At 55.7% G+C, this 24876-nt stretch overlaps 1 protein-coding gene across 1 annotated transcript; it reads left to right on the top strand.

Moving 5' to 3' along the window:
- Positions 1-5228: 5228 nt before the first annotated feature.
- LOC309605660 (uncharacterized protein) lies at positions 5229-23533 on the top strand. The gene is made up of 2 exons (XM_082341711.1): positions 5229-9445; positions 23375-23533. Exon 1 carries the CDS (start codon positions 6485-6487, stop codon positions 7709-7711), a length of 1227 nt encoding a protein of 408 aa, XP_082197837.1. The 5' UTR covers positions 5229-6484; the 3' UTR covers positions 7712-9445; positions 23375-23533.
- Positions 23534-24876: the final 1343 nt, after the last annotated feature.

The following is a 24876-nucleotide window of genomic DNA, read 5'->3' as shown; positions in this document are numbered from 1 at the left end:
CCACGGCTGGGAGGCCACACAGTGGGGGACAGAGGGGACCGCCGGGCCAGGGCCCACGGCTGGGAGGCCACACAGTGGGGGACAGAGGGGACCGCCGGGCCAGGGCCCACGGCTGGGAGGCCACACAGTGGGGGACAGAGGGGACCAGCCGGGCCAGGGCCCACGGCTGGGAGGCCACACAGTGGGGGACAGAGGGGACCAGCCGGGCCAGGGCCCACGGCTGGGAGGCCACACAGTGGGGGACAGAGGGGACCGCCGGGCCAGGGCCCACGGCTGGGAGGCCACACAGTGGGGGACAGAGGGGACCGCCGGGCCAGGGCCCACGGCTGGGAGGCCACACAGTGGGGGACAGAGGGGACCGCCGGGCCAGGGCCGGGGTTTGGGGTGGCCCCTGCTTCATTCTCTGCAGCTCTGCTCGTGAGTATTGTACAAATCTGTCTGTGTGTGTATGACTGTACACCTGCTGAGGCAGCTTCCTGATGGCAAAGCACGTTCTACGTTTCGCACGAACTTAGGTGGATGTTTATTTATCTAACCTTGTTCAAAAAGTATATGTTTGCATCTGAACCAAGATGGAGGATAAATATTTTAAAAATACTTTTTACCACTGAAGATCGCAGCCCTCTCTCGGTCCCCTTTAGGTTTTACATGACACAGAAGGGACTTCGCACCCCAGAGCAGACCCAGGAATTGAAGTAAAATATTGAAATGGTGTTAGCAACTTGAAGCAGAAAGTTCTCAGCCGGGGGAAGAAATAGAATTCTTCTCATTAAGAGATGGTGTTCCGCCACCCCGGGCAATGTTGCACAGAAAAGAATTCGGCTGGAGCTCTTTTTTTTTTTTTTTCCATGGTGAGTTCATTCACATTAGAATTGTGTCCTTTTTCAAAAGAAGATTCCTGTGATTGTTCTGAATTTTAAAAAGGAACCACTTTTTAAGACACTTGTGGCTCTTGTGTAAATATTCTGTCTTCAGAAATAGATGTACTGACCGTATAAATTGGTAAGGGGTCCTCTAGCAATACAAATGCAAATTATATGTTAGAAAGCTAATATTTTTCTCTAGAAATATCACAAGATTCTGGACTTAAAAAACATATATACAGGGCTTCCCTGGTGGCGCAGTGGTTAAGAATCCGCCTGCCAATGCAGGGGACATGGGTTCAAGCCCTGGTCTGGGAAGTTCCCACATGCCACGGAGCAACTAAGCCCGTGTGCCACAACTACTGAGCCTGCGCTCTAGAGAGCCTGCGAGCCACAACTACTAAAGCCCGTGCACCTAGAGCCTGTGCTCTGCAACAAGAGAAGCCACTGCAAGGAGAAGCCCGCGCACCGCAACGAAGAGTAGCCCCTGCTCGCTGCAACTAGAGAAAGCCCGCGTGCAGCAACAAAGACCCAACACAGCCAAAAATAAATAAAATAAATAAATTTATTAAAAACATATATACATATAAATTTAACAAACTATATGCGTATACACATGCATTATATATACATTACGTATATACAGTCATTATATATATTGCATATATACTTATGCTATATATCTTTACATAGAATATATATGAAATCTCACATGTCGACGTTTCTGGTCCGTTGGGTTGTGGTGCCAGGAGCTGGCCTACTCTGGCCTTGGGTCTGGACTCTGCCTGCACCTCCCACCGCCGGGGGGGGATGTTCCCTCTCCTTCTGGAAATGTCTGCAATGTTCCAACCCCAGAAGCTCAGCCCCCAGGGATGTCCCAGCCTCAGTCTTCTGTCTGCTCGAATCCTGCCCTGGGTTTATCTCCTTCACTGACTCAGATCCTGGCGATATGGGGCATCAGCCACTGGTTTCTGCTTGTTTCTTAGCCGTGTCTGAGTCCAAGCCCTTTGGAGCCCAGGCTTGGGTGCCACCCCTTGAGACGGGGGTGGGGGGAGAAAGTGGGCCCTTGGTGGGGGGTAGCACGTAGATGAGCCCTCAGGCAGCTGCCCACCAGGCCTTCACAGAGTGGACGGCCAGCCCCACACCAGACGCTGGGAGCACAAGGTCTCCCTGGGCAGCCAGGTACCTTCTGGTTGATTCCCTGCGTGGCCCCCTCCTCCTCCTTCCCTGAATCCTCTTCCTCCTGTTCCAGCACGTTTCCTGCGTTTCCCAGCAAAGCAGGTCCAGTTCTGGGCTTGTCCTTAGCAGGCGGGGTGAGCTAGTCCTCTGCTGTCTCCATCTGACAATTTCCTACCTTTAGTCATCCCCGAGCCATTGCCACATCAGCAAACCTCCTCAACTGTGATTTCTTCTAACGTTTTCCCCTGTAAAGAGGCTCCCCTTGAGATAAATGTAATACGCCAGACACAAAATGACAAATACTGAATGATTCCACTCATGTGAGGTCCCTAGAGGAGTCAAGCTCATAGAGACAGAAAGTAGAAGGGTGGGGACCAGGGGAGGGGAGGGGGAAAGGAGTCAGTGTTTGATGGGGACAGGGTTTCAGTCTGGGAAGATGAAAACGTTCTGGAGAAGTTGGTGGTGATGGTTGTACGACAGTGTGAATGGACTTGATGCCACTGAACCGTACTCTTAAAAATGGTTGATTTCATTTTATGTATTGATATATTTTAACCACAATTGAAAAAAAAAAACCCAGCTGATAAACATAATATTTTTATGTGACACTTGGAAGGATTTAATTAGATGTGGATTGAGACCTTACAAAAAGACTCCCTTTTTGCTTAAATTTAATTCAAAAGGAAACCTTACATCTCTGTGGCATCAAAGGTTTGCTGCGCTACGTACCATTTTCCTAGGGGATGATGTTTAGAAACGCTTAGGCATGTTTGTCCGTGTACCACCTCGGTCCCTCCTGTGAACAGCTGTGAGTCATCCCGGCAGCATGCTTGCGCACACCTCAGGTTAGCCTGCCCTTCAAGAGGCAGCCTGGGGTACAAGGGGGCAGACGCTGGAAACCTCGCCTCCCATCCTGACGCTGCCGTGTATGAGCTGTGTAACCTCGAGTGAGTGGCTGAACCTCTCTGAGCCTTAGTTTCCTTCGCTGTAAAGTGGGGATGCTAAGGGTTCCTGCCTCATGGGACTAGTGAGAGGATTAATTGATGTCGGGCATGGAAGGCATACAGCACAGCACACAGCAGCTCCACCTAAGCCTCTTCTGCTGTTATTATTATTATTATTTTAATTAATTAATTAATTTATTTTTGGCTGCGTTGTGTCTTCTTTGCTGCACGTAGGCTTTCTCTAGTTGCAGCGAGTGCGGGCTACTCTTCTTTGTGGTGCGTGGGCTTCTCATTGCGGTGGCTTCTCTTGTTGCAGAGCACGGGCTCTAGGCGTGCAGGCTTCAGTAGTTGTGGCGCACGGGCTTCAGTAGTTGTGGTGCACGGGCTTAGTTGCTCCGTGGCATGTGGGATCTTCCCAGACCAGGGCTCGAACCTGTGTCCCCTGCATTGGCAGGAGGATTCTTAACCACTGCACCAACCAGGGAAGTCCCCTGCTGTTATTATTATTATTTTTTAAAATCTTTATTGGAGTATAATTGCTTTCAAATGGTGTGTTAGTTGCTGCTGTATAACAAAGTGAGTCAGCTATACATATACATATATCCCCATAGCCCCTCCCTCTTGCATCTCCCTCCCACCCTACCTATCCCACCCCTCTAGGTGGTCACAAAGCACCGAGCTGATCTCCCTGTGCTATGCGGCTGCTTCCCACTAGCTAGCTATTTTACATTTGGTAGTGTATATATATCCATGCCACTCTCTCACTTCGTCCCAGCTTACCCTTCCCCCTCCCCATGTCCTCAAGTCCATTCTCTACGTCTGCTCTACGTCTGCGTCTTTATTCCTGTCCTCCCTGCTGTTATTATTGAGCAGAGGGTGAAACAGTATTTGGTCACCTCCTCCAGGGAGCCTTCCCTGACTGCCTCCTCCACTGCCCAGACTGGGTTAGGTTCTCCTCTGTGCTCCCCAAATTCCTCGGGAATGCCCCATTGTGACATTGTGTCTGGCGGCAGTGAAGGGTAAAGGCTGCTGCGTGCAGTTGCTCACAGGGATCTACCTGGGTTGGCCCTGGGGTGGCCAGCAGCCTTGGGGTGAGCAGAGGCAGCCCTGTTGCATCACACCATGGCGGGTGTGCAGTGAGCAGCAGCAGGTGGCTCGGGGGTCTCCCAGGGTCCGCACACCAGGCCCCCACCCCAGCCAAGGGCAGCGGGGACCCGAGGGATTATTCCAACCAGCTGGCCCAGGGACAGCAGTCACCCAGCACGTGGTGACCCCTCCCTGCCATCCCTTCAGTGTCTGGAAGGAAGCTCAGGACTCCCTCCTACGCAAGTGAGCACACGACCCCACCTCCCGCTGGGTAGACCTGCTGCGGGAGGATGGCAACAGCCGGCCTGACCCTTGGGTTGGGTTCACTGTTTACAGAGCGTCTGCACATCCGTCACCTGCTCCGGTCTCACAGGATGACCCCGAGGTGGTCCTGGCAGTATCGTTATCCCCTCGGGGCGGAAGAATAAGAAACTAGCTCAGGGAAGTGAGCAGACACAGAAGGACAAATGCTCTAAATTCCTTTCACGTGAGGTCCAATTAACAGAGACAGAAGGTAGAATGGGGACGCAGGGGCTGGGCGGAGGGTGGGAGTTGGTGTTTAATGGGGGCAGAGCTTCAGCTCAGGAGGAGGAACCGTCCTGGAGATGACTGTGGCACTTCATGCCACTGGACGGTGCACTAAAAATGGTGAAAATGGTGAATTTTATACTATGTATATTGTACCACAATTTGAAAAAATTTAAAACTAGTAACGTAATAATTATGTATTAATATAGAATATACTATAGATAAGAATATGTCATCACATGTAAGTATACACACGTATCCCTAACCAGCAGCCTGAGTGGCCCAGGGAACTCCCACGCCAGCTCTTGACTCTCCTCTGCTGAGACCCCCCAAGGCTCCTCTCGCCAGAGAACGCTCGGAGCCCCATGAGGCCCCGGGTGCGGACTCAGCTGGTCTCCTAGCTGTCTCCTGGCTCTGGTCTCCTAGCTGTCTCCTGGCTCGAGACTTTGCGTGTCCTGTTCGCTCTGCCCCCAGACTCCCCTCGAGATGATCCCAGGCGGCTCCCTCCCTGCCTTGTCTTTACTAGATGACCTCTCTGCAGAGGCCGCCCTGGCACCGCTCCACGCCCCCCGCGCCCACCCCCCTGCCCCACCCTGTGAGATGCACAGCGTGTGGACGCATTCCTCTGGTCTAGGGTCTGTCCTGGGACCCCGGCTGGGATGGAGGAGGGGGGCAGGCAGGACCTAGAAGCGTCCCTGCATCTTCGCCGACTGCAGCAATGTTTGATTTCCTGTGGCCCAAGCACTCACAAGCATGTTACCTGCAGTAGCCCCGCCAGGCGGTAAAGGTGGTACCACTTTCTCCTCCTACCTGGGTCCTGGCTGACGTTGCTGAGGCCCTTTTCAGACGCCCTCGGTCTCCCGCCCTCTACGCCCTCCCAGCTCCTGGAAGTGGGGAAAGGAAACCTACAGCCCCTCCTCTCGCCTGAGCAGCCCCACGGCCAGCTCTGGCCAGTGACTCAGCAGCTGCCTCTCCAGCTGTCTCCTGGCCACAGGCTGAGCTGGATGGCCTTGCCTGAGGCCGGGACCCTGGTCGTGAGGGGGACAGGTGGGCTGGGGGCAGCCCCAGGGGAGGGGAAGGGGGATCCATGGGGGCCACGGGGACAGCCCGAGGCTCGGTATGGTACCCCTCAGTGGGGGTAGGGTCCCCAGGTTCCTGGGTGCCAGCCCCCCGGAATGCGATGTGGGCAGCCCTAGGGCCAAGTGAGGGACAAAGACCCAGGTCGCCTTTGTCCTCCACCTGCCCCTTGTCCCCTGTTTACGTCCTTCCTTCCCGTAAGTGGCTGGGCCCTGGCCTGCTGGCCCGGAGCCAGGCACACCTGTAGGACAGGTTGGGCAGAGACCTTGGGGGTGGGGCGAGGGCGCAGGACTGGCTGCGATTCAGGCCCTTGGGGAGCATGCTCGGCTCCTTTTCAGGCCACCATGGTGCAGCTCCCGCCGCCCTGGGCCAGGGATTCTCAGCCGAGGCCAAGAGGACGAGGGGGTCTGCCTGGGCCAGGGAGTCCTGTCCAAATCCCCAGAGACTCTTCATCCTCAGTGGGCGTTTCCTGGAGGAACCGAGGTCCGGGAGAGACAGAGTTGGGTGGGACGTAGAAACCACGTGAGAGCCACTGGCCCCCCATACGAGGCCCCGCAGAGCCGGGTGCCCTGGGCGAGGCGAGCAACAGGTCACACCTGGAGAAGCAGCGAGGGGGGAGCGCAGGCGTGGGGAGGCCCGTCCGGTGGAGAACCAGGGGGAGACCGTCCTCCCAGGAAGGAGACTCGGGGTGTCCAGCCCGGGTCTATCTCTGGCTGCAGGTGGGGGAGGGTCAGGGCCTCGGGAGCTGTGACTCAGTCGGGAGAGAAGTTTCCTCCTCCAAGGAACCGACTGCCCCGTTCACGGAAGATGCCCTTCCGCCCAGTCTCCTCTGTCTCCCTGGACCACGATGACCAGACAGTCGCCGAGCATGGACTGACTGAGGCCGGTGGGATCCCGGCGGTGTCCGCCGGGGACGCCACGGCCCACGGCATCCGTCCCCTGGGGGCTGGCCGCCAGCAACCCCCTTCCCCTCAACACTCCTCCCCACAAGAGTCGGGATGTACGGCAGGACCCCCTTCCCTTCCTGTCCTAATCTGCTCCCACCCCTCTTTCCGCCCGGCTCAGCTTCTCAGAACGGGCGGTCAGCGCACAGAGGCTGCAGGACCGCGGGGCTCAGGTCAGGGGTCCCGCCGCGCCCGCCACTGGGGACCCCTGGGCGGCCCAGCCGCTCGCGCTGTGCTCGGGGCGCGCTGTGCCCGCGGCCCCTCCCCACCCCGGCGTCCGGGGGCGCAGCACCCTGATTTCACGCTCGCCCCGCCTTTGCCAGGAGCCTTCGCGTGTCGGGGGCGGGGCTTCCTCAGCAGGGCCCTGGAGCGCCCCTCTCGGGCTTCCTTCATGGTGGGCGAGGGACGAGGCTCTGGGGTCTCCTCAGCGGCCCCGGCGAAGGGGTTCCCGCCGCCGGGGAGGGTCAGGCTCCTGTGCCCGGGTCTCCGGTCCGCTGTTCCCATCGTCTCCCAGAGACCTCGTTTCTGCTCTCTGTTCCCCGTCTGTCTCCCCCACGCCCACGGCCCACGGCCCACGGCCACTTCCCGGGGGCCCACAGGGCCAACGGCCAGTGGAGCAAGTGCCCAGGCCTGGGAAAGCAGCCTTGTCGCTGCCCTGCGGCCCCCGACTGCGGCCCCCGTCTCGCCTGTGCTCGGGCCACAGCTGCAGCGACTGCTCCTCAGCCTCGACGGCTCCCCCTCCCCCTCCCGCCCCTCCGTCCACGCCCCCCCGCCTCGGTGCCTCAGTGGCCTGGCCGCCACCGAGCACACGGCAGGCTTCCCACAGGGACCCCGGGAAGCTCCCTGCAAAGGACCAGCCGCTGGACGTGGGACCTCGGGCTGCCGCCCCCCGCCTTGCCCCCGGCAGCTCAGGGTCTTACTGGGACGCACGGTCTTCCTGAACGGGCTCCCTGGGGGGCGGGCCCCTCCGTACGCCCCTCCACCGGGGCTCTCCAGCCCCCCTCTGCCCCCTGATTCTGCCCACCCCCAGGTGCCCAGCCGCTGTGGCTCCTTCTCTGTCCGCCCCTGGGTTCTCTGTTGGTCAGAGTAGATGGTGGTCAGAGTAGATGGTCCTAGAAACGGCAGAAGGGACGCGTGGCAGGGGTGGGGACCGAGGAGCCGCTCCCCCCGAGATCGCATGTAGCTCTGCCACCATCCCGTGAGCAAGTCCTACTGTCCTGTTTCCATGGCTGAGGGAGCTGGAGGTCTCGTGGTCAGCGAGTCCCCTCAGGCTGAATCGTCACCCCCAGCCTCTCCAACTAGTCGTGCCGAGTTTGGTTTTGCTTTGTTATGTCTTGATTTGATTTTCAAATCTCATGCTCTTGCAAAACGTAATAAAAATGAATGACTGGAAAAATGAAGAGGAAGAAAAAAGACCTACAAATTACAAGCCCTTTCTGTTGCTGCTCTTGTTCTATCAACAGATAGAAAGTTATTTGTCAAAAACTGCCGTAAACATTTCTAGACACGGGTCAGCGCTGGTCTCTGCACCACATCCCAGGCTGCACGAAGAGGGTGACCCTGGGTGACCTTCCTCGGAGCTGCGTCCTCAGGAATGACCTCTTGATGGGGGAGGGGGAGGCGCCCGGCTCAGCCCTACACCTTGGGAGGGGGACTTGGAGTCCCCCGGGCAGCGGGGGTGGCGATGGGAAAGCACTGGAACACCCGGATTTTACATTACGCACTCTTCAGTTTCTGGGGCTTGATGGGTGGAGCTCAGATAATCAGGCTGGCGTTAGGACACACCTGCTGGACTTTACTGCCTGCAGCCCCCTGGCCGGGAAGACCCACCTTCACTCTTCAGCTCTGGAGTGAGCCCAGTGGTGGGGGGAGGCGGGGGCTCACCCTTGGAGACCTGGGGACGGCAGGTCAGATCTGCGACTTCTCTGAAACTCAGCTCCGTCAACGCAGAAATGGGGCAGATAATGCCTTCTTGTCTGCTGACATTCAAGAGATGTTTAAAAAAAACAAGAAAAAGGTATGTGCAGGAAAATGCTTTATAAATTTGAAAATTACCCAAGGGTCGAGGGAAGATGGTTTTTCACAACCTCGGAGACCCCTTGAGAGCTGTCCCAGGCTCCGATTAACTCTTTAATTTCACTCCTCGGTGTATTTATTAATTAATCCTTCCTTTGCTCATCTAGTAAGGATTTACCTGCTGGCGTGTGCTCTCCACTGGGGTCCTGCAGTCTGCCGAGGAAGCAAAGGCACCGGTGCACAGGCCCCACCATCAGGAGGTCCCAGGTCATGGGGTTCTCCCCCTGGAGCTTGGTGGGTTGGTGTGGGGGACCCCCAAGTCTTCCTGGAGGAGGTGGCCTCTCAGGGGGACTGTCGGGTGAATCACGCGGCGTCCACACATTGGACGGTCGTGCAGGTGGTACCCGAGCTGGGTGGAGCCCCCCGTGGTAACATGGTGAGGTGTCTGGGGTGCAGGGTTGGGAGGAAAAGACAGAGGCAAGCAGGTTCCAGCAGAGCGCCTGTAACTTGGTGCCGTTTCTGTAGGGTCTCCACTGGTTCTTTGCTGTGTCAGAATCGCCCTGTGGTGCGAGGGCGAGAGAGCTCCTGCACAAACCACAGAGTGTCCCCTCCCCTCATCACAATCCTGTCCTGAGCCGACCCCCCAGCAGAGGAAGCTTGCGGTCAGACTTTCCCGACGCGAGCCGGGGTCCTGAGGGACAGAGTCACAGTCTCAGAAAAGGCTGTGAGGGACCGTCCAGCCCCATGTGGGCGCCGAGTAATGTCTGGACCGACCTCACCAGTGGGTTAACGGCCGTTACCTCCAGGGGTGAGATTTAAGATGATTTTTCACTTCTTTTTCCTCTCTCGGCACAGGTTGAAACATACAGTAACCATATACTACTTTGTAAAAATAACAGTTTTATTGAGATTTAATTCACAGACCATAAAATTCACCCTTTTAAACTAGACAAAGCAGTGTTTTTTGTTTGTTTCTTTGTTTTTTGGCTGCATTTGGTCTTTGTTGCTGCGCGCGGGCTTTCTCTAGTTGCGGCGAGCAGGGGCTACTCTTCATGGTGGTGCGCAGGCTTCTCATTGCGGTGGCTTCTCTTGTTGCTGAGCACGGGCTCTAGGTGCGCGGGCTTCAGTAGTTGTGGCTCTCGGGCTCAGTAGTTGTGGCTCGCGGGCTCTAGAGCACAGGCTCAGTAGTTGTGGCACACAGGCTTAGTTGCTCCGCAGCACGTGGGATCTTCCAGGACCAGGGCTCGAACCCGTGTCCCCTGCAATGGCAGGCGGATTCTTAACCACTGCGGCACCAGGGAATTCCCAAGGTAGTGTGTTTTAGTATTTTCACACAGTCATGCAACCATCACCACCATCTAGTTTCAGGACATTTTATCCAAAAAGAAATCTGGTGCCACCAGCAGTCACTCCCCACTGCCCACCCCCCCTTCCCTGGTGACTGCTGCCCTGCCCTCTGTATGAATTTGCCTATTCTGGACATTTCCTTCAATGTGGCCTTTGTGACTGGCTTCTTTCATTTAGCATAATGTTTTCAAGGTTCATCCAACTCGTTGTATGTACTTCATTCCTCTTTATTATTTCCTATTCTATTTTATTATATTCCTATTTTATTATTTATTGAAATATTGAGTAATATTGCAACCATCTGTTATTGTTACAAATATTTTACACAACCCAGCAGGCCTTGACTTTGGCATAAACGTGGGGAAGGTACCTACGTGTCTCAAAAGTGTTTCTACTGAGCGTGTGTTGTGTGACGTGTTGGAAAGGCACACGTGAACACGTGATGCCTTGTAGTCGAGGCAGAAAGAGTTGTGTAATAAACAGGCAAAGAGAGACACTGGATAATTTCAGTGCCCTGCAGACAGGATGTCAGGGCAGACTGGGACGTGTTGGGTAAAGGCGTCTCTGAAGGGGCGAGATTTGAGCCAAGACCTGACTGGGGAGCCGTGAGCCCCAGGAGGGGGAGGTGGGCCTCAAGGCCGGAGCACGAGGGGGGTTTTGAGAAGCAGAGAAGCTGTGCGCTAAAGCTGCTGGGTGCCTGGTGGCACGGGGTCCTGCAGGCAGAGTGAGAAGCTGGGGTGTCCTAAGGCAGACGGGAAGCCATCTCTTTAAACTGCGGGGTAACCCTTCCCATGTATGCTTGCAAAGCTCACTCTGGTGGCCACGTGGAGAGCACAGGTGGGAGTGAGGGTTTAGGGGACACAGATGGGACCGTGGCAATGGTCCAGGGTGAAGGGGACGGTGCTGTGGACCAGGGTAGAGCCGTGGAGATGTGACAAATGAGCAGATCAGGACTGTTTTGGTGGCAGAGCTGAACAAGATTTGCTGATGTGATGTGAGGCACAGGAAACTGTCAGCTGTTGGCTCAGAGATAACATGGGGGTGGGGGGGGAAGGAGGGGGGGCGGCCCAGCGACCGTGGTCACTGCTGCTGTGCTGTTACCTGCAACGCTGTCCCAGCCCAGGGGTGTCCAGATCAGAAGGGCTGGGGCTGGCACTGAGGCCAGACTCAGGTGCGCCCGGCAAGTGTGGACAAGCCCTGAGTGGCTGGATGAGGCCTCAGACGGTGAGTCCTGGGAAAGGGAAAGTGAGGCTGCGCAGGCTTCTGTATCCATGACAACCAGGGCTGCAGCCTGACTCTCCTGGTGACCTGGGCTACCTGGGGGGTGGGGCGTGGCTCTCCCTCCCAGTCCTTGGCCGCCTGGTGACCGTGGGCACTGGTGTAACCTGAGCGGCTGTGTGTGGGCGTCCTGGGGCCCAAGGCGGGGGGGGGGGGGGGGGGGGGGGGCGGGGGGGGGCAGGACAGCCGCTCTGCTGGCGCTCGGCTGGGTGCTGCTCTGCAGACAGACTCCAGTCACGCACCCAGTGGGGCTCAGCGGGGCTGTCACCTGGCGCAGCACCCAGGGCCACTGCAACCGCAGAGGGTGGGGCCGGTCACACTGCGCTGACCAGGTGGCCCCGCTCCAGTCCGGTCAGGGTTATCCCGGGAGACAGGAGGACAGATGAACAAGATGAGTGTGGGTGGCCTGGGGACCCTGTGATTCTCCCTGGAAACATATACTGGGACAATGAAGGTGGGTGGGGAGCTGGTAAAACTGCCTTTTCTGGTTTCCTTCCCTGCAGCCCTTCATCTGAGGAGATAGGCTCTGCTACACCCACAAGGGGTTAATGTGCAGAGGGGCTGATGGTCGGGGCTGGGGGCTTTGGGAGGAGCCCCCCATTCTGAAGGTTGCAGGCTCCGACACAGGGAAGTCAGACCCCACTGTCTGGTGTGCCTCAGCTGGGGGAGTGGAGGGCAGGCTGAACACAGACCCTGTGGCATCTGAACACAACGAGGGACAAGTTTATAGTCACTCAATAAATTCCTGGGCAGCACTTACATATGCGTAAGACAAAGCTGGATCAGGCACGGGTTCTGTGCTAGGGAGCTGAGAGTCCAGTGAAATTAAGCCGCGGGCAATTGATTCCTTCACAGCCTGTCCCTAGCTCCCTCTCAACTGCTCTCTCTCTCCTTCTCTACTCTTCCTGTGGATCCACCCACCCATCCATCCATCCACCCACCCACCCACCTACCCATACACCCAACCACCCATCCATCCACCCATCCATCTATCCACCAGCCATCCACCAGCCAGCCATCCATCCACCCATCCACTTACCTATCCATCCATCCATCCATCCATCTATCCACCAGCCATCCACCACCCATCCATCCATCCACCAGCCATCCACCACCCATCCATCCATCCACCCATCCACCTACCCATCCATCCATCCATCCATCCACCACCCATCCATCCATCCACCCATCCATCCATCTACCCTCCCACCCATCCACCACCCATCCATCCATCCACCCATCCATCCATCCACCAGCCATCCACCACCCATCCATCCATCCACCCACCCATCCATCCACCCATCCATCCATCCACCCATCCATCCATCTACCCACCCACCCATCCACCCACCCATCCATCCATCCACCCATCCATCCATCCACCCACCCACCCATCCACCCACCCACCCATCCATCCACCCATCCATCCATCCACCCATCCATCCATCTACCCACCCACCCATCCACCCACCCATCCATCCATCCACCCATCCATCCATCTACCCACCCACCCATCCACCCACCCATCCATCCATCCACCCATCCATCCATCCACCCACCCACCCACCTACCCATACACCCACCCATCCATCCATCCACCTGCCCACCCATCCACCACCCATCTATCCATCTACCTACCCACCCACCCATCCAACCACCCATCCATCTGTCCACCCATGCATCCATCCACCCACCCACCCACCTACCCATACACCCACCCATCCATCCACCACCCACCCACCCACCCATCCACCCACCCATCCATCCATCCATCCACCCACCCATCCACCCATCCATGCATTTATCAGAGCCCTTACCACACTGACTCAGCATTGTGGGTTGATGTCCTGTCTCCTCCTCCAAAAGCAGTCAGAGATTGTGTACTCAGCAATTAGTACAGGGCCTGGCACTCAGTAAGCACTCAGTAAAAGTTTGTTGAATGAATAAATAAAAGCACGATTGGCTATAATATGACACAGTGTGAGATAAGTGCCATCAGAGGTGTTTTGTGTCTCTTGTTCACCATTAAATCTCAGAGTCTGGAGCATAGCAGTTGCTCAATAAACATTAACATTAAAATGAACAAGCTGGGAGTTCCCTAGTTGCCTAGTGGTTAGGATTCCGAGCTTTCACTGCCTTGGCCTGGGTTCAATCCTGGGTTGGGGTCTAGATCCCGCAAGCCATGAGGCGTGGCCAAAAAAAAAGAAAAAAAAAAGAAAATGAATGAATGAGTAGAGCTTCGGGGAGTTCCAAGAGGAAAACTGTTAGGTCCTGCTGGCGAAAGGGGCCCAAGAACAGAGAAGAAAAGTCTACAAGGCTTTCCGGTGGTGGATTAGCTGAAGGCCTCTGAGGTGGCCAGAGTGCCGTGAACCCCAGTCTTTGGGACCCACTGCAGAACTGGCCCTTCTCACCCGTGGCCTGTGGAGTTGTCCTTGCCTTGGATCATCAGGGAAAACTTCCGATGCTTGAAGTGGGGCAAGGCAGCCTGGAAGCGGGTTCTCTGCACCGCGGTTGAGCAGGGGACACGTCAGGGACCAGGGAGGAGGTCGCTAGAAGGCAGATGTTGCCTTAGTAGGGAAGTGCATCCAGAGGATGGGCCATTTCCTGAGAAGGGAGCGCAGGGTGAGCTGCAGAGGCTCCGTCAGGAGCGACAGAGTCTCGGGAGCAGCATCTCCCTGCCAGCTACACCAGGACCAGGCCTGCTGTGGCCGAGCCCACCCTTTCCCCTTATCCTTATCTGCTCCGGTCACCTCTACCCTCCCGTGACTCCCTGTCCCCACCAAACCCTCTGGCTAGGCCCAGCCCTGGGGGCGCTGCTCCCCTGGTCTCAGCCTTCCGCCCTCAGGGATGGGGGGGGGGATGGACAGGCATCCCCCCGTCTCAGCAGTCAGCAAGTCCACCCACTCGCTGCGGCCCAAATTCAAGGAATTATCCTTGATTCTTCTGTACCCCGCACACCTCATATTAACCCACTAGAAAGTTTTATCAGGCTTCAGAACTATTCCAAATGTACCCAGTTCTCTCTGTCTTCACCCCTCACACCCCAGCCTTGGCCACGCTCATCCCCCACCTGCACTACTAACTCAGCCCTTCGACTGGAGTCCTGTCCCCCCTGCCCCCCGCGAACATCCTTCAGAGTAGCCACAGTGCCTGTATTTAGTTATTGATGTACAGTTGATTTACAACATTGTGTTAGTCTCACGTGTACAGCATAGTGATTCAGTTATATATATATGTATTCTTTTCATATTCTTTTCCATTATAGGTTATTATAAGATACTGACTATAGTTCCCTGTGCTACACAGTAGGTCCTTGTGGCTTATCTATTCTATGTATAGTGGTTTGTACCTGTTAATTCCATACTCCTCCTTTGTGCCCCGCCTTTGGTAACTATAAGTTTGTTTTCTATGTCTGTGAGGCTGTTTCTGTTTTGTAAATATGAAAGTCTCTTTTGAAGGAAAGAATTTCCTGCATGGAATTCTATACCTAGCCCAACAATTCACCAAGTGTGAGAGTGGGATATACATTTTCAGTTTTTAATAATCTCAAGAAAAGTTACCCTCCACATTTTCTTTCTCAGAGACCTGCCCCACCAGTGAGGGTCTGAACCCGTTTTGGTTCCTGGTCATTTGAATGTGACCCCTTTCTCTGTACGTTAGAGAAGCTGGCAGGGTCTCCTTATACCTGGCCTTCTGCAAGTTAGCTATGCCGTGCCTTTGTGTATTTCTATTTTCAAACAAACACTGTCCTGGGCACTTGCTGTGCCCTTTGAACTTGGAAACTGAAGGATATTTCAGGTCAGTTTTGGGAAGTTTTCTTGGACTGTTTCAGTGATGATTTTCTTACTCCTATTTCCTCTCTTCTCTCTTCCAAGAACTCCTGTTTTTTAGAAGTTTATCTCTCCAGGACTAATTCCCTAATTTTCTTATTTTTTCTCTTGTATTTTCTATCTCATTGCCTTTTGACTCTACTTTCTGGAAGATTCTCTCAACTTTATTTTCTGTCTATTGAGTTTATTATTTCTGCTTTCATGTGTATAATTTCCAAGAAAATCTTCTATTGCTACATAACAAACTACTCCAAAACTTAGAAATTTAAAAGAGCAATAGGGGCTTCCCTGGTGGCACAGTGGTTAAGAATCCACCTGCCAATGCAGGGGACACGGGTTCGAGCCCTGATCTGCGAAGATCCCACATGCCGCGGAGCAACTAAGCCCGTGCGCCACAACTACTGAGCCTGCGCTCTAGAGCCTGCAAGCCACAACTATTGAGCCCGTGAGCTACAACTACTGAAGTCCGCGCGCCTAGAGCCTGTGCTCTGCAACGAGAAGGCCGCGCACTGCAACGAAGAGTAGTTGCCACAAGTAGAGAAAGCCTGCGCGCAGCAGCGAAGACCCAATGCAGCCAAAAATAAATAAAAATTAAATAAATAAATAAAAGAACAATAAACTTTATTGTCTCACGGTTTCTAGGGGTCGTGGAATCCTGGTGGGGCTTGGCTAGGTGGGCTCAGGGTTGAGGTCTCTCATAAGGTTTCAGTCTAGATGTTGGCTGGAGGCTTGATGGGGCTGGAAGATACATTTACCACGTTCTGTTCTTGTAAGTTGGGCTGCTTCTGGCCTTTCCCGCTGCTGTCTTAGCACACAGGAACAAGCTGAAAGAACTCCCAATGGCCAAGGCTGGGATGACCTGAACAACAAAATAAATAAAGTAGGATTAGAGCATAACCCAATGAATACAGCAAGTATCCACACATCTATTCTGAAATAAATCAATGCTTGTCCCATTGGATGGCTCTTGACCCCCAGCCCTGCCTTCCAACCCCGTTTGTAATAGTGTGAGAAACGTCAGACGAATCCCAACCGGGGAGCATTTTCCAAAATATCTACCCAGCAGTCCTCAAACTGTCAAGGTCATCAAAAGCAAGGAAAGCCTGAGAAAATGTTATAGCCAAGGGGAGCCTGAGAAGACGTGACAACTGAACTTCACGTGGTCCCTGGACAGGATTTTGGAACAGAAAACGGACATTAGGTAAAAACTAAGGGCGTCTGCCTACAGTATGGACTTGAGTCAGTAATCCTGTAGCAGGATTGGCTCATTCACTGTGAGAAATGTACCAACGTAAGATGTTAATAACAAGGGGCGACACTGCACGCGGGGTACGTGGGAGCTCGGTATTATCTCTCAGTCTTTCTAGAAAGTTAAAATTATTCTAAATGCCACTCCTAGGCGAAAGTTGATTCCAAAAAAAGGAAGGGAAGCCAGCGATATCCCTTTCAGTTTAATATCCCCACAACTTCCGATCACACTTGAAATCTGAATCCTTTAGCCTTGCCCAAAGAGGCCACTGATTCCAGTCTTCCTGGGGCTCCTGTTCAGGTCACGCCGGGTCCAGCGGGGGCTTCGCATCGACTGTTTCCTCTGCCTGCTGGTCCTTCCCTCTCGGTTTAGATGGCCCCTTCTCAGGGGTCCCCGACCTCCTCCTGTGAAGTAGCCAACAGTCCCCGGCAGGGATCCCAGCCGCCGCCGCACCCTGGTGACCATCTGATGTTCTTGTTGTTTTTTTGTCTGTTGTCTGCCTCCACCTGAGGAAATGTAGATCCCACGAGGCCGGGGCTCTAATCCCCAGAACCTAGAAAATCAGGCACAGGAAAGGCACTCGATTAATATTTGTTGAATGAGGACAGGATTTTCTGATGTTCTGCTTTCAGATCCTGTTGCTCTGTTTCGCTTAGAAAATACGGTCGCTCAGTCCTGTTCATTGGATGATCTGTCACCCCCTATTATTTACTGCCCTGTGTTCTCAGTTATCTTGTGATGTTGCCCTAGTCAGTGGTTTTCAAACTATGATTGACAAAGTTCTAGTTGTTTCAGGGCCATTGCCATCAGGGGGAGGCTCTGGGGAGACACTGGGCAGGGCGGCTCGAGCCCGGGTCCCTTCTCGCCCTGTCACCCGCCCCAACCCCAGCTCTGGGTCTCTTTGTTTTGTGTATTAGACTTTCCTACTGTAAGAGTTCTAAGGCTCAAGCAAGCGTGAAAACCCCTACACTGGATCATTTTAATTCCGAGCTAAAATTATTAAGGCTGTTGATTAGCACATGAAAGACGCCGACATCATTAGCAGGTAGGGAGATGCAAATCAAAACCACAACTTTACACCCACCAGGACGGCTATAATCAAAAAGACAGGGAATTCCCTGGCAGTCCAGTGGTTAGGACTCAGTGTTTTCACTGCTGAGGGCCTGGGTTCACAAGCCGCATGGCACAGTGAAGAAAAAAAAATAAAGATATAACAATACAAAAAAAAAAAAGACCGACGACAACAACAAGCATTGGCCAGGATATGGAGACATTGGAACCCTCATGCAATGCTGAGGGGGATTGTAGAAGGGTGCAGCCACTTTGGAATAGAGTCTAGCAGTTCCTCAAAATGCTAAAGATCGCGTGATTACATGACCCAGCAATTCCACTCTCAGGCAAGAGAATTGAAAACATACGTTCACACAAAAACTTGTGCATGAATGTTCCTAGCTACATTATTCATAATAGGGAAAAATCCTGCAGCCGATAAATGGATAAACAAAATGTGATCTATCCATACAATGGAATATTATTCAGGCATAAAAATGGATACTAGCCCACACTACAACATGGATGAAACTTTTCTTTTTTTTTTTTTTTTTAAGATTTCTTTGATGTGGACCATTTTTAAAGTCTTTGTTGAATTTGTTACAGTATTGCTTCTGTTTTATGTTTGGTTTTTTGGCCGTGATGCATGTGGGATCTTAGTTCCCTGACCAGGGATCAAACCCGCACCCCCTGCATTGGAAGGCGAAGTCTTAACCACTGGATCACCAGGGAAGTCCCGTGGACGAACTTCGAAAGCATTACGCTAAATGAAAGAGGTCAGTCATAGAAGACCACGTGTTGTGTGATTCCATGGATAGGAAAAGTCCAGAACAGGCAAATGCACAGAGACAGGAGGTGGGCTGATTAGTGGCTGCCCAGGCCTGGGGTGTGTGGCTGGGAAAATGGGGAGTGACGGCTAATCTGCATGGGCTTTCTTTCTGGGGTGATGAAAATGTTCTAAACTTGATCGTGGGGATGGTCACATAATTCTATGAATATATTAAAAACCATTGAATTGTATGCGTTAAATGGGCGACTGCATGGTGTGGGAGTCCTAGCTCAGTAAGGCGGTTTAGGAAGGTAATTGTCAAGACCACACTATGCGGGGCCTCAATCCTTGTCTTCACACCGTAAAGCAGACCCGCGGCTGCATGGCCCCGAGCTGACAATCTGCTGTCGCAGGCATGACTCTCTGTGAGAGACAGGCTTTGTCTCTGCTCCGTGTACCTGCAGCGCCTGCAACGGCGCTTCTCGGGCAATGTTTGCTGAATGAAGGACTGTTAAACTGCCCAGCCCCTTTCAGAAGAACCAGCTGCCCGGACATGGGGAGTGAGGTCACCCGGCTGCTCCAGGGTGTCAGCCCTGTGGTCTGCCCTGGTGGCAGAGGGCCCGGGTCACACCCTTCCCAGGGGAGCCCGGATCCGGATCCGGGGACCGAGAGAGGTGGAGGTGCAAACACCTGGCATCTTGGCCCGAAGTGGACCAACCTGACGGGCGGTTCTCCTCCAGGGCTGTCCACTGGCGCCCGGCTTCCACGGGCCCGGTCCTGCGTCCCCTCCCTTCTGTCCAGAAGGGTCAATCCCTGATCAATTCCCTATACTCCAGCTCGGTGTCAGCGTCTGCTTCCAGGGAACTCGGTCGGGAGTGGTCCAAGAAGCAGGGGATGAGATGGGGTTCGGGGCTGGATGCCTCTCTGCCCAGCCAGCAAGCAGGACCCCAGCGCGGGTCCCTGGGAGCCCTTGGCACAAGCTGGCATAAGCCACACTTCCCCCGGTGGTAAATCAGGAGGGCTAAGGCGCTGGCTCTGGGGAATCATTGTGGGAAGGCTTGAAAAGGAAGGGAGGTGACAGCTGTGACCCAGGCCGAGGGGGTGTGTGGCACAGATGCCATGCCGCACACACTACTGGCCCCTCATTATCACTCCCTGTCTTGATTTATTCACCTATAAAGTGGTGGAGATCCACTTGCAAAGGAGGTAATTCTCTCTGTTTTGAGGACCAAACAAGGTAAAGCACTTGGAACCTTCCAGCACTCTGAGGACACTGGTGGATCCCCTCCCAGTGTGTACCCTGTTGTCCCGGTGTGACTGCCCCCTTTCAACCTCAGGTGCATCGCCATTTGGGTAATAAATTACCTTAACAAGCCCTCATTCAGTCCCTGAATTCTGTGCCTCAGCTGTGGCTGTCCCAACCTGCACGTAGGGAACTCTGGGACCTACGCAACCCCATACTTTGCTAGATGGTCAGTCCGACTTCCTGAGGACCGTCTGTCCTTTTCCTCCGATGGGCCCCATCCCCAACTGCAGAGCAGCTCCAGAACATTCATGGCAGGCTCGCTGGGGAACTAGGAAGGAGGCCCGAGGTGTGTGGGGGGGCACCGTCCAGCGGGGCCAGAGGAGCCGCCCTGAGCCGGGCTGCCCCGGGCCAGCGGTGGCCCTGATGGGTGGCCCGGCCACACCAGTGCACACCGGTGCCCCCCCCGACCCCGTCACCACCCCAGCCAGCCTTCCCTCCCCTCCCTTTTGCTTTCCTCATCCCTCAGTTTTATAAATTAAAAAAAATGCTATCTTCACTTTGGATCTTCTTGTTCTTTGACCCCTGGGGTGCCTTATCCCTGTAAGAGCAAGGCCTTTGAGGTGCTGGACGGCGGACTTAGGGTCCGGGGGTGAGAACACTGGGTGAGGCCAGCACAGCACAGCGCCCGTTTACTCGGCATTTGCCAAACTCTTGCCGTGAGAGTCCTGACCGTGTACCCCCATTTCCCTGGTGGAACTTGTGCCGTTCTTGCCCTCACTTCTCTGGGTGGAGGCAGACGGAGGCTAGCTGCAGGGGCAGCTGGGCCGTCGGTGACCGTGCGGCCAGGGCTTGGGCCCTGGAGCGACCCCCGGCGCGGAAGCCCGGGGTGGAGGGACGTCAGAGAGGAGTGCCATCGCGCTCTGGTCACTCAAAGGGACGGCGAGGGCTTCAGAGTGTCACTCGACCCCTCACCAGCATTAACTGAGTACCTACTGTGTGCGGGGCAGTGAGAAAGGCCCACCGGCAGCCCTCCCTCCTGGGTAAACAGGGCATCGCAGAGCAAGTCGGGTGCTGGGTGTGGGGATGGGTGAGCCCAGCTGGGGCAGGGTGTGCAAGAGGGCGCGGGGGACTCCGCCATGTGTAAAGCAAACACCTGACCGAGCGTTTGCCGAGCGCCAGGCCCTGCGCCGGGGGTGGAGTGAGACCTGGGAGCGGGGAGGGGACATCCCAGGCAGCGGGACAGAGTACTGACCGAGGTGTCGGGGCACCGGGTCCCCCCGGGGCCGGGGATGGGGGTTGAGGATGGGGAGGCAGGTGGGGACCAACATCCCTTGTTCTCTGTGCTTTCCCTCACGATGCTTCACAGACACTATGTTTTTTACAAATTGAAGGTTTGTGGCAGCCCTACATTGTCAGATGATGGTTAGTGTTGTTTTTTAACAAGAAAGTATTCTTTAAGTGTGTACATTGTTTTTGTAGACGTAATGCACACTTAATAGAGCACAGGATAGAGTAAACATAACTTTTATAGGCCCTGGGAAACCAAAAACTGCGTGTGCCTCGCTCTATTGCGATATTTGCTTTACCGAGGTGGCCTGGAACCCAACCCGCAGTGTCTCCGAGGTTTGCACTTTACCCTGTAGCTGGAGGCTGCCCCAGCCTTTTGGACTATGAAGACCCCCTTTTCAAAAACAGTTTAAAAACCCTGTGGGCCCTCCACTTGGTAGGAGTTTGGCTTCCAGCATCTTCATAGTGAGAAATACACGGGAATTTGTGCTTCTCCGGAGGCACCCGTCTCTCCCTTCACTCCCAAAATGTTTTTGCAGGTCTGTGTCCCTCCCTCCCCTCTCGCTGCAGCCAGAGGGTCTTTCAAACCTGCAGATCTGGTGCTGGGGATCGCACTCCAGCCTCCGACAGCTTTCCTTGGTCCCCGGGGTGGAGTCCGAGCTCTGTACCCCAGCTCAGGGGGCCCTGTGGGATCTGAAATTCGCCTGCCTCCCCGGCCTCTCGTGCCCTTTCCCTGTGTCTGCTCCGATCACTCTGGCCTTTATTTACAGACTAACTGCTCCGCACAGGCGTGCACATGGCGTCCGAGCCCTACTGCCCTGTGTGCTTCCTGTCCTCACTGGCAGCCCCCTGCTTCCCTGTGTGATGGTGCAGGGAAGCGCGGGTCCGGCCTGCTTTCCCGGATGCCCACGCCCACACTCACATGCATCCCTAAGGAAGGGGGCAGGGGACGGCAGGTGGCACCCGTCCCTCAGGCTGTGTGGGGCTGTTCCCGCCTCCTGCCCCTGCCCCGAGGTGTGGGGAGAGTCGCCTCCTGCCCCTGCCCCGAGGTGTGGGGAGAGTCGCCTCCGGCTGTGAAACTGGGCCTGGGCCAAGGCCCCACCTGGTGTGAACAGAGGTGAGGCAGATGTCAGCCTTGGCCTCCTGGACTCTGCTTGAGCATCTAGGGAGCCTGGGTTCACTGGGGCAAGCGGGGGCGGGGAGGAGGAGGAGGAGGAGGCAGAATCCCGAGGGCCTGACCTGCGCTGCACAGGGACCCCTACCCCGTGCCCATGTGGCCGCCGAGTCCTGAAGGTGACTCGGTCCTGGGCCAGAGGAAGGTGGTTTCCCAGGGCACCGTGCGCTCCTTCTCCCTGGCAAACTTCTCTTTCTGCACCAAAGGTCGAGGCAGACGGGGATGCTCTCAGAGGAGGCCTGTTTGGGGGGCCCAGGGGCCCAGGGTAAGACCTGAGCCCAGGCTCTGTTGCAAGAGGAGGCCAGTCCCTGGCCCTTAACAGGCCGGAGAGACCAGCTGGGCCCCTGGGCTGAATTTCTTAGCCCTGATCCTGCCTGAGAGATCCTGCTTCGGGGAGGTCCCACCTGTCTGCTGTCTCTCCCCAGACTGCGAGGAGGGGCCCTGGGGGCCTGGGAGTGTGGTCTGGGGAGGGGAGGGGCCCTGGGGGCCTGGGAGAAAGGGTAGACACACAGCAGCCTGAAAATCTGTTGTTCTAGAACCCGATAACTGCCTGGGCTGGGCGAAGATAAGAGGCAGCTGTTTGAAGTCCAGAGAGATAACGGCTTTAGAGAAAGTTGATAAGAGCAGTGAGATGCACTGGGTTAGGCTCACCAGTCTTGCCTGTTTCCCTCTTGCCAGTTTCCACGGCCAGCACTCCACCCTGGAGTCCAGCACGGCTGGAGCTCGGTGTCACTGGTCCCATCATTCCTGGTGTTGGCATCCCGGCCTACAGGGCTCTGCTCTTGCCCCGCAGGGCAGCTCTGGTGGCTGGCATCGCCTTTCCGACCTCGTTTCTTTGCTGCCCACTGGGCCTCCTTCCCAAATGCACTCACTCACACATTCATTCACTTAACACGTATTTCATGGGTGCCCGCTTTGTGCCGGCACAGTTCTGGGCCGGAGATACAGTGGGGAAGCCGCCAGGCAAGTCTCTGCTCTCACAGGGCTTATGCTCTGGGTGTCGGGGACAAAGTATAACCCAGTGATTACAGGGAGTGGGGGGTGCAGTGGGGGAAATGGTAGGAGGATGCAGTGGAGGGTAACACGGGGAGATGACCAGGTGGCTGTAGATATGGTGGTCGGGATGGCCTTTCTGCAGAGCCCTGGAGGAGAAGGAGTTGTGAAGGGCAAACTTTTCTGGAGAGGAGAGAGCGAGTGCAAAGGCCCTGGGGTAGGAGCGAGTGCGATCATCTGGGGGACAAACAAGCGGGGCGGGGGTGGGTAGACAGTGGTGGCAGGCAGAGGCCTCTGAACGCAGCCGGGTGGGCCCAGGCGAGGAGTCTGTGGTGATTATACGCAGACTGGGAAGCCGTGGGAAGTCGAATCAGAGGGAATCTGACTTACGCTGTGAAAACTCACTTTGGCTGCTGTGCAGAGATGGGGCGGGAGGGGCAGGCATGTGAGGCTCTGCTCTCACATCTGTTAACCTCGAGCGAGACTTGGCCTCTCTGGGCCTCTGTTTTCACAGGTCTAAAATGCAGCTTATTCAACCTGCCTTTCCTGAGCCCCTGCTGTGCTCTGGGTAGAGGTAGGTGAATGGGGCAGGCTTGGTCCTCCGCCCCCGTGGGGCTTATGTTCTAACAGGGGGAGGATGAGGCCGAAAACCAGCCAACCTGCAGGGAGGTCCCCGAGGCTGTGGGAATAAGAGTGGACACTTGGAAGAGGTGACCAGGTGCGGTCAGGAAAGACCCTGGAGGAGGTGACATCAGCCGACCAGGTGCCACCGGAAGGGCCTCCAGCCGCGGGGTCTGGGGAGGGGAGGGGCTCGAGGGGTGACAGCCGAACCCGCTTCCCTGGGCTTCGGGGGTGCTCGACACTGACCAGGGTTTATGAGGGCGGCTAACTCGCAGGGGGCTGGGAAGGCTTGACTTCCTAAGCTGATTGGATGTGGGGACTTGGGGAAAAGGAAGGGTCCAGAAGGTGCCCAGGGCTCTGGCTCTCCGGGAAGTGGGAGCTCTTTACCCAAGCACTGCGTCCCAGCCCCTAACCACAGGCTGCCCTCGCCTGGGCCCTATCTCCTTCCGAGGAATTTTGAGATCCTCCCCTTCACAGGGCCTGCTCCCGCCCCTCCCTGCGCTCCCCCTCGGCCCAGGCCTGGGCCTGTCCTCAGAGCCTGGGGGCCCTGCCCGCAGCCCCTCCGCACCCTCCCACCCGGGGTCCCCAGCACGACCGCCGTGTGCAGACCGGGGACGCTCAGAGGCCCCTCCACCCGCTCCCCAGCTCCAGCCCTCACGGCTCTGGAGGTTTTGATGTAACCTCGGGGCGTTGCTCTGAACCCACGTGTTTACTCCCGTCCCAGTCTGTCACTCTTATCTATTCCATCTCTGCTGGATTGTAAGCTTCCTCAGGGGAGGGACTGGGTCTCCCAGACATTCAAATTCACCTCGACCTTGCAAAAGGTCCTGAGCGCAGGTGGCAGCTGCTGGCAGGGAGACAAGTCACAGAGACAGAGCAGGGACCCAGGTGTGTGGTCCACGAGCTGGAGACCTAACGTCCAGCCTCAGCTGCGCCGTGAACTTGCGGAGCGACCTCTCCTCTCTGAGCCTCAGTCTCCCCTCCCGTGCTCGGGGCTGGATCAGTGATTGTCATATTATTCTGAAATACCGGCGACATCTGTGGATCTCCCCGGAGTGATGCACAGACGCCCAACACTTCGCGTGTGACAGGAGGAGCAGGGTCACGGGACCCTGCATCTGTCCGTCAGGCTTCTTCCCCTCCGATCATGCGGTTTTCCTGGCCCAGGGAGGCTCCAGCCTTGAAGGAAGGACTGGCTTTAATCCCCACGTGACCCAGGACTTGTTTTTGTTGGGTCCTTAAAAAAGTCACGTGGGCTCCGTTGATGGAGGTAGAGGCGGAACGTGTGGCCTGGGTGTTGTGCGTCCTCAGCCTTGGCCTCGGCCTGGACGTGCCCCCGGGTGCCGGCTGGGCGGCTCCCATGTGGGGGGTGCAGGGGAACGTGGGGAGGAGCAG

Source organism: Balaenoptera borealis, assembly GCF_965194805.1.
Source record: "Balaenoptera borealis genome assembly, chromosome: 1".
Classification (NCBI taxonomy): Eukaryota; Metazoa; Chordata; class Mammalia; order Artiodactyla; family Balaenopteridae; genus Balaenoptera; species Balaenoptera borealis.
Note: the sequence above shows the minus strand (reverse complement) of the source record. Positions and strands in the feature narration are given on the sequence as shown.

Bases quoted from the DNA above. Each gene is read 5' to 3' on its own strand.
- LOC309605660 (XM_082341711.1), top strand. From the start codon at position 6,485: ATGCCCTTCCGCCCAGTCTCCTCTGTCTCCCTGGACCACGATGACCAG.